Below are 10026 nucleotides of genomic sequence, written 5' to 3'. Positions count from 1 at the left end.
AATAATTTTTAGTTCAAACCAAGTTGAACTTAAAAGCATATATAATTTTTTTAATATTTTAATTATAATTAGTTAATTTTTAATTTGTTTAAACACTTTCATTTAAATTATAAGTAATATTAAATTAAAATTGTTAAATATTATATAACATTTTTCAAAATATTAATACATATGATTTTCAGTCTGTTCTAGATCCATAATGGCTCACAATGCATCATACTAAAATGAAGCAAACTAAATTTACAATAATTGGTTCCGTTTAATTTGATTTTATTTTTAGGTTCATTTCAATTTAGTTTGAAAAAAAGGAAAATTAAAATTGGCCGAATCAAATTGATACTCATTTTTGTTATATTTATTTTGAACGGTTGCATTGGATTGGATATTTTGAAATGTCTATGTGATACATTGATGCATCAATAATTTTAACAATTCACATCCTCATTAGTACTGCTGTGCATTATTTATAATACCAAACACATTTAATATGATTTAATATGTTAATTAATAATTAATTGTATTTAAATTCATTTTCTTTTTAACTTTTAAAAACTAAAAATTCTGTATGGATAACGACCATATAAGACAAACTAATTAATAATTGTTGCATTGTTTGGTCAAAATTCTATGATCATGTAGAATAACATAACAAATAACATTTTTTTTTAAATATATATATATATATATAACGCAGAGAAAATAAAAAAGGGAAGGAAAAAAGAAAAAGTACAAATCCAATTGTACAACTGCGGAAGCAACCGACCCAACGCGTTAAGAAAAGAGAGACAAAGAAATGGTTGTGACACTGTGTCAGTGGTGGGACCCACGTTGGGCTTTGTGTTTTGGGTTCTGATGATAAATATTTTATGATATCATCTTTTTCTGTGGTTGGTTGGACTCACCGCTTTCCGTTAATACTGCGTGCGTTTGAGCGGGTTCTTCTTCTTCCATCTTGACCCTCTCCTTTTCCTTTTTTTTTTAATTATCAAAATATTTAATTAATTAATAAAATAATAATAATAATAATAATAATAATAATAATTAAAAGGTTATTTTCTTGTTAAAATTTAGATCCAACTTCCTGGTTTAATGAGGATTCTCTAACCCCCACCTCACCTGGGTTACAATTTGCTTATTTATTTGTTTATTTATTTTCATTTTTTTAAAAAACTAAATAAAATAAATATTTGGATATTCTGAATAAATACCCCGAATATATATATATATATATATAAATTAAAAAAATTGTCTTAACGGAAGAGTAAAGGGTTTTCATTCAAAGTTACACCTTCACGTCTTTCTCGCTGGAAATTAAAAGCCGTTCTTGAGGTAACCCCTTTTCTTTATTTGATTTTATTCCCTTTTTTTTTTTTTTTTTAAATGTTGCTTTGTGGTATTTATTTATTTATTTTTAAGAAAAACTGTGATTTGGGTTTGTTCTGTTTTCTTTGCTTGTAAACGAATCAATTATTAATTTTTTTTTGAAAATTTATTATTTTTCTAAATAAGTTTTGTTTTACTGAGTCAATTCTTTGTTTTATCATTAAAATAAAAAAAAAAAAACCAGATTTTGTGTGAAATTGTTTGATGTGTAGGATTTATGGAAATTGCAAGAGATTGAATCACTTTTGGATAGATATACAAAATTGCAAGTTTTGTGGAGGGGGGTTTTGATTTCAATTATGCTTTTGGGGTTTCTGAGCTGATTGGCATATTGTTTTTGTTGGTTCATGGAGGGAAAAGAATCAGTTTGTGGGGCAAGCTTGCTTGGTGCTTTTGTTAATTTGGTATGCATGAAACATTGTGTTGTTGTTCTTTCTTATGTACATTATTTAGGATTTGAGTTTGTTTAATTATGAAAGAGTTAACGATTTGTTGTGATTATTTGGTTCTATATTGATTTGTAGCGATCAGTAAAGCTGTGGGTTCTTTTTGCAGGTTTTGTAAATTAGGTTTTCCATCATTTTTTCAGCTAATGGAACAGTTTAAATCGCATGCAGAATCTCTTCCAAAAGAAGTATGGAGCTCTATTTCCTATTGTATTATTAATCATACATGTTATATATTCAAAATTACTTAACACCATACATTTGTCATTGACCTATAAGAAATTTCTCCATATATATATATATATATATATGTATATATATAAGAATACTACTACCGCCAAATTTCTTAAAAAGTTGAAATGTAAGGAAAAAAGAAATTGCAGATCTGAAATATATTTTCTGTTTAATGTAAAAATTATCTTGTCCTTTGGTTTTTCCTGATTGTTTGGATTGTTTTTCCTCCTTGCGTCATTTCTTTCTGGCTTTGAAAGTGGAGTTTGATAATCTAATGCTATCTAAAGCACTTGTTTCCTCAGGCTCAACTACCCTTTATTTTGTTTGTGAATATACTTTTGCAGGATCATATGTCTGAGCAAAATAAAAAAAATGGCTGTGATCTCGAGTGCTCTGGAAGTGCTTTAACTCGGAAGGTACACAGTTTTACCATCCAGAGTTGGGAAAGTGCTTTTTGTAGGACAATTGATGGTTCATAGTAACACATTAAGAATGCAGTGTTTCAATTTTATATTGATGTCTCCAAAGCTTTTACATCACTAAATTAGATTAACTAAAGCTTGTTTGGTTAGTTTGAAAATGTCCTAAATTTTCTGTAACACTTAAGAATAAGTTTATGAGATAGCATGAGGCTTTTTCAGTGTGAATAATTAAATTGGTTGAAACCTCTGTTTGAGTCTTAGATTGCTAATCTATTATGTGGCATGATTGACAAAGCAGAGTTATTTAACATCTTAAGTTTAACTTGTTTGAATTTCTTTGCTAAAGACAATGGCTTGGAGTGTTTAACTGACAGCTAGAGAATAGAGATATGAACCTTTACTTTCTCCTGCCATCTTATTGTTTTACTAATGGGATTATAATTGGCACAGATATCTGCTAGATGGGTTCCTGATGAAGCATGTAGGCCTGCTATTGAAGAGGCACCTGTATTTTATCCAACTGTTGAGGTATTTTGCTGTAAAGAATATGCCCTGATGTCATCTTCAATTTTTGTTTCTTTCATATGTGGTAGTGTTACTAGTATTCTTGTGTAACTGACTCTTTGGATTTGCAAATTTTTATTAGGAGTTTGAAGATACACTCGGTTACATGGCAAAGATACAGACAAAAGCACAACCTTATGGTATATGTCGGATTGTCCCTCCACCTTCCTGGATTCCACCCTGCCCTCTTAAGGAGAAAAGCGTTTGGGAGAATGCTAAATTTTCCACACGAGTTCAGCAAGTTGACTTGCTTCAGAACAGGGAACCCATGAGGAAGAAAAACAGAAGCAGGAAGCGAAAAAGAAGGAAGCACTCAAGAATGGGAACAACTAGGAGACGAACCAGTTGTGGTTCAGAAGCTAACATTGCTTCGGAGAGTGATGAGAAATTTGGGTTCCAATCTGGATCAGATTTTACTTTAGGAGATTTTCAGAGATATGCTGATCATTTCAAGCAGCGTTACTTTGGAATGAAGGATACTAATGAATGTTTAGACCCTAGTGGAGTTGGACATGATGAAAGATGGGAGCCCTCTGTCAAAGATATTGAAGGTGAATATTGGCGGATAGTTGAGCAACCTACAGATGAGGTTGAGGTATGGGGATTATGGTTTCAAATTGCTTTCTTTGGCTTTTTAAGGTTTTTTTATGTGGATGTTTAGTTTCCTAAATGGTGATTCTTTTTTTTTATGTAATACTACAGGTTTACTATGGAGCTGACTTGGAAACAGGAGGATTTGGAAGTGGGTTTCCTAAGGCATCATCCATGGTAACTGAAAGTGATTCGGATCCATATGTGATGTCAGGTTGGAATCTAAATAACTTCCCCCGCCTGCCAGGTTCTGTACTATGTTTTGAAGGAAGCGATATCTCTGGAGTTCTAGTTCCATGGCTTTATGTTGGAATGTGCTTTTCGTCATTTTGTTGGGTAGGTCATGCATTATCATATACTTACACATGAATTATTTAGGTAAATATATTACAAAATTTTAGAGAATGGATTCTGTTATGGCTAAAACTGGTTGAGATACACAGAAAACTGACTAGAAGGAGAATAATTGGGTAAATTGTCGGAAACTTATCGTTGATCTCTGTAGGCATCACACACATTAGTTTAGTTACTTGTTGGTGGGTTTCACTGGTTTCAAATTATTAGTCAAATTAGTCTTATAAAAGAAAGAGTGGAATGAGAATGTCTGTATTTCCTATAGTGTGATCTCTTGCAAAATTAGGCCTACTAAATACATATTACTTCTCTCTAAACATAAACAACAAAACCAAATACCGATGGTGCTGCCCGCCAAATATCCTTCTATACTCTGTCTGGGATTAAAAAACTGTTTGTTTTGAAGAAGTGGAGCACCCCTGTAGCTTAGATCATTGAATTCTCACATTTCTGTATTGCATGTATTTTTGGTTTGGGGTTGTTTTATAGTTCATCTGTACATGGGATCCTATTCTTGGTGTATTTTTAATTTAATTGCTTGTCAAAGTCAAATAAAGGACTAAATTAGATATAGCAAACAATAAAGCAGAATGATGTAGTCATATAAATGTCAAAGTTTAGGTCCGTATTTCTTGCATCACCCTCATAAACTTTTCATTTTCTTGCTGGAATTCATCTTGTTTCTTTTCTATGGCTTGAAACAGCATGTTGAGGACCACCACCTCTATTCATTAAATTATCTACACTGGGGTGAACCAAAAGTATGGTATGGAGTACCCGGAAGTCATGCTTCTGCTTTGGAAGCTGCAATGAGGAAACATTTACCTGATTTGTTTGAGGAGCAACCAGATTTACTTAACGAGCTGGTAATATTTGTTGAGACATTTTCTATTTGTTTTGATCTAAAAAACTTTGTTATGATTTGTTTAATTTTTATCTCGTTTTCTTAGAGAATGTGGTAGGATTTTCAATTAATTTTAGATAGCTATGCAGAAATTTGCTTTTAGCATGTGATAGAAATTCAGTTTCTATTTTGTTAATTGATTTTAAAAACGAGATTGTATTCTAGTGATTTATAAAACTGAAAATTGTGCTTTAAACTAGGAAACTGAAAATTCTATTTCTTGCCTTGCTTTTAAATCATATTAGTGTATTTCAGGGACTAAAGTTGTTAACATCCTTTTGCAGGTCACTCAGCTGTCTCCTTCAGTTCTAAAATCTGAGGGAGTACCTGTATATCGAGCTGTCCAACATGCTGGAGAATTTGTTCTTACCTTTCCCAGGGCATACCATGCTGGATTTAATTGCGGCTTCAACTGTGCTGAGGCAGTGAATGTGGCCCCTGTTGATTGGTTGGTGCATGGACAGAATGCAGTTGAGCTCTATAGCAGGCAGTGTCGCAAGACATCAATTTCCCATGACAAATTGTTATTTGGTTCAGTGCGGGAAGCTGTTCGAGCTCTTTGGGAGTTATCAGTTCTTGGAAATAAAGCCCTTCAGAATTTGAGATGGCAAAATGTTTGTGGGAAAGATGGGGTGCTTACCAAGGCAATTAGGGTATGTTATTTCTCTCTCTCCCCCTCCCTTCCTCCCATATATAGAATGCACATGTTTACATAGATTCACATATTTATTGTGTTGTTGTTGGTAAAAATTTTTCTCTAGCACTGTTTGATATTTTCTTATTGTTAATTTGATAGGCAAGAGTACAAATGGAGGAAGAAAGAATCGATCATCTTCCGGCTTCTTTGAAGTTGCAGAAGATGGAAAGAGATTTTGATTTGAAAGATGAGAGAGAATGTTTTTCTTGCTTCTATGATTTGCACTTATCTGCCTGCAGTTGCAAGTGTTCCCCTGACCGGTTTTCATGTCTCAAACATGAAAACAAACTTTGTTCATGTGAAATAGATAACAGATTTGTCCTTCTTCGCTATACCAAAAGTGAATTAAATATTCTGGTTGAAGCATTAGAAGGAGGTTTAGAAGCTCTAAAATTATGGGCATCAATGGAACCTGAAATAGTTTCAATTGATAAAACAGTTGTTACTGCACATAAGCCAGATGTGGAAAGTGGAATTCATGGAATTGACCCACAAGATGAAAGGGAAACTTCATTTTGTTGTCCAGGAACAGAAGATAAGTTGAACACAAATGACTCTTGCAGTTCGCATAGTCATGTTTCTTCCGAAGTAGTTCAGTCAGGGTCTGAACCGGGAACTATTGGCATGTCTCACCTTACTGTTGATGGTCATAGTGAAAATGATGAAACAATGGTTATGAACGATAGTGGTAAGGTGAGGCAGGAGTGCAGTATTGACTTGAATCTTGACTGTGCATCTGATGAACATGAAAGTAGGTTGCTGCATAATTATGATGATTATGAGAAGAAGGCAATCACAAATTCGGATGTAGGAAGAGAACCAGATACATTGAAACTTGTTAGTCACTGTTGTGTTTCTTCTCCAAAACTTCTGGATAGAGATTACCAACTCTCTTCTAGGGACATGGAGTGTGACTCTACATTTGATGATAATAAGTTGTTTGGGGCTGATCTTCTTACTCCAGATTCTTATTCAAATGTGCCAGCGAGCAGCTTGAAGGAAACAGAAATTGTGAACACCTCAGATATAAAGATATTTATGACTCATCAAAGCTCTCCATCACAGAAGTTTGGTTCGTCTGTTGAGCCTATAAATATTGGATCCATTGTCTTTGGGAAACTATGGTGCAACAAGCAGGCTATATTTCCAAAAGGTATTGTACAGTAGCATGTATGAAAAATAATTGTAATTTGTTTTGCATTATATGGGAATGTTCTTAATTCTTCCCAAATGGTAAACTGTTGCAGGATTTAAAAGTCGTGTAAGTTTCTTCAGTGTGCTTGATCCCACAAAAATATGTAGCTACATCTCTGAAGTTCTTGATGCTGGGCTCCTTGGGCCTCTGTTTAAGGTCTCTCTCTCTCTCTCTCTATCTCTCTCTGTGTCTTCCTTTCCCCATAGATGTATCCTTTTTTTTTTTTTTTTTTTTTTTTTTTTGGGGGTTAAGTATGTTGTTTCTGGTTGTATTTCTTGATGCTGGGCTTCATTGGCCTCTGTTTAACGTCTCTCTTTCCCTTCCTCCATAGCTGCTTCTTCTTTCCTTTTTATGTTTTTTCACTGTGAAATATGTTAGTTTCAGTTGAATAGGCTTTTTGAACCTTAATGTTTTTTGTTTTCTCTTCATTTTGCTTCAAACTCAACTCTTGCTAACAAGTTATGGTGACAAATCCCCAACCCGCCATTAGAAGTTATTTTTTCTCTTTCTGATGCCCTGGGATCTCACCTATCAACCCCAAAGAAAAGACATCTTTCTTGTCTTGCTGGGATACAGGGCATGAATGTTTGGGGATATCAAAAATCTGTCCAAAAATTCATATCTCCTGTCATCCTAAGAGACCATCATTTTTTCTTAATTCATTTTTGTTGCAATAAAAAGAAAAGGTGATGTGCATATGAAGAAAAGTTGGTTGAACCTCTAAACAGTTACTAGAGACAACTTGTTACATGGTATCAGGCTTTGCCTTTTCTGTCTCTCTGTTACTCTGAACACTAATGATATTAAAATGAGGACTGAATTGTATTATTGAGAACACAAAGTTGGTTGGTGAGGATGTGATTTAAGTTATACTGCTAGGGCAAAGAGCATGAGATACATGTTAGACAAACTCAAGACATCTTATTTAATGGTTTGACTGTTAGAAAAATTTAATCACAGGCTTATAGGCCTCAGTTTCAACTCTTAAAGGTTCTTGTAAGTTTTAGGTGTTTCTTTTTAGCAGTCAAATTTGCACTAATTCTTTCATATCCACTATTTATTTGTGTTGCGTCATAATGTATATCTTTTTTTTTTTGGGGCACTATTTTCAGGTTACTTTGGAAGATTGTCCAGATGACTCTTTTACAAGCGTTTCAGCAGAGAGCTGTTGGAAAATGGTAATAGAGAGACTGAACCAAGAAATAAAGAGACTAAGTTCACTAGGCAAACAAGGATTACCCTATTTGCAGCCTCTAAATAGCATTGATGGGCTTGAAATGTTCGGGTTACTCTCCCAACCCGTTATTCAGGTAAACCATTATCTTTTTATTTCATTTGTTTTGTTTTGTTTGATTTTCACATTATTCTATGGTTGAGCCAGCTAAAGCGACTTTTGTTTTAAAATTTTATTGCTTGGTGTCTAAGAACAAAACTATATCTCTTGTTTTCATAAGAAATGAAAAGTATACTTTGATGTGAATCTTTAAAGTTGAAAGCATTTTTCCTGTTTCCTACTTCTCCTATTAGTGCTTTTTGGGCATGGGAATTGGGAATGCTGGACACATGGCTGCTTGCATCGAGACTCAAACATATATGTGTTATTTACTGGCATGCATTTGATTTCAAGGGCAAGTTACCTTGTTTTAGTAACTGATTTTGAATTTTGACTGAATTCTCCTCAGGCTATCGAGGCGCTTGATCCAAATCATCAATGCATAGAGTACTGGATTCACAGGCAAACACAGCCCTCTACTTCGAAAAATGATTCTGATGTGAAGAAGCATTCACTCGGACCAATTAGCTCCCTAGGCGAAATGAAGCCAAAGGTTTCTAGTAGAGAGCAGGACGAGAATAACCCATCTATAGGTGGAGGTAACCATTCAACCAACAAAGAAGTGCAGGAGGTTGTACGAGGACTATTGAAGAAGGCGAGTCCCATAGAGTTAGAGACATTGCATAGGATATTCTGCAGTCAATCACAAACTGCTGAATGGAGAGCCGCATTCACAACGTTCATTGCAGAGATGCGGAAAAATGTAGATAATTAAGGAAGAGGAGTAGTAGGTCCCCATCATTCATTCTCATTGAAAAGGTTAACTTTGTTAGTTGATTAGTGATTTTGATATAGGCCAATTCTTTCAAAGGAGAAATTCATAAAGAAGGTTATGTGTCTGTGTGTTGCGGCCAAATGTTTCTGCGAAGTGGTCCACCATTTGATTGACATAGAAAGAAGTACTGAGTAGGTAAGGGTCTAAGATTTTCCAGTGGGGGCATTTGCATTTGCCTTCAACTCACACCCAAAGAGAGATGAGGCGGTTTTGTAAATTACAGAAGTTTAAAAAAAAATAAAAAAATTATGCTAACCTGTCTTTATTAAATTGAACTCCCATTTCAATTTTGTAATCTTGTATCGGAAAGTAATCATTTTTTTTTTTTTCTTTTGCTTCTATTTAGGATTCTGTCTTTGTTCCTTAAAAGGGTATTTCTCTTTGTGGGTTCATAAATTCTGGATTTATTTTAACTAAATTTTTTAAAAACGACAGTTTTTAAAAAAATCACTATTAATATTATTATATAAAGATAAATATTGATCGCAATTTTTTTAACTTTGAAACATTCTGCACCATAACACGGTAAATCTCTCTCTCTCTCTCTCTCTATATATATATATGTATATATATATATATCTTTATATTTCTGATGCATAGTGATTTTTTTTTTCCCCTTTAAAAAAACCATAAAACCTAATTGATACAAAAGTTTCCATCTTCCATAAGAGAATGTAAAACACAGTTATTATTTCGTTGTACATATTTTGTTTTTTTAAGTTTGTTTACTACGTGATAAAATCAAACTTTTCAGAGCTAAAAGACATGTTGTATCTCCTTTTGCCATTTGGAAAAGGATAAATGATTTCTTTTTTTCTTTTTCAAAAAAAGAAAAAAAAAATTGTAGGTGTTCAAAAATTTTGAAAGGGAACTTCCAATGTGCATTTCCGTTCTTGAAAATATTTCATCATTGGCTTTCGAAAATGAAATAAGAAAAAAGAAGAATAATAAAAATTCTTTTTTGAATAGATTCAAAACTTCAAAAAAAAAAATTGGAAAAATTGATTTGTTGACATAAGCAAGTTCAAAAATTTATCAAACACGGGTTAATTTCATAAATTAATTTTGTATTTTATATTTTGAGAATAATTTGTAAAAATAAAAAAATAAAAAATAAAGTCTAGAATG

At 33.2% G+C, this 10026-nt stretch overlaps 1 protein-coding gene across 4 annotated transcripts; it reads left to right on the top strand.

The window, feature by feature from the left end:
• Positions 1–818: 818 nt before the first annotated feature.
• On the top strand, positions 819–9267 carry LOC107433853 (lysine-specific demethylase JMJ18). 4 transcript variants are annotated; one of them, XM_025067225.3, is made up of 13 exons: positions 820–1329; positions 1737–1787; positions 1939–2017; positions 2408–2479; positions 2936–3013; positions 3132–3644; positions 3752–3976; positions 4699–4860; positions 5183–5551; positions 5695–6748; positions 6843–6946; positions 7903–8100; positions 8473–9267. In XM_025067225.3, exons 3-13 carry the CDS (start codon positions 1976–1978, stop codon positions 8836–8838), a joined length of 3183 nt encoding a protein of 1060 aa, XP_024922993.2. In that variant the 5' UTR covers positions 820–1329; positions 1737–1787; positions 1939–1975; the 3' UTR covers positions 8839–9267. The 4 variants fall into 4 exon arrangements, with proteins under 4 accessions (XP_048330862.2, XP_048330857.2, XP_024922993.2 ...); XM_048474905.2 differs by lacking the exon at positions 2408–2479 and having other exon boundaries at positions 819–1329; XM_016045221.4 differs by lacking the exon at positions 1737–1787 and having other exon boundaries at positions 821–1329.
• Positions 9268–10026: the final 759 nt, after the last annotated feature.

The sequence above is a fragment of the Ziziphus jujuba genome, chromosome 1, assembly GCF_031755915.1.
Source record: "Ziziphus jujuba cultivar Dongzao chromosome 1, ASM3175591v1".
NCBI classification, from domain to species: Eukaryota; Viridiplantae; Streptophyta; class Magnoliopsida; order Rosales; family Rhamnaceae; genus Ziziphus; species Ziziphus jujuba.
Note: the sequence above shows the minus strand (reverse complement) of the source record. Positions and strands in the feature narration are given on the sequence as shown.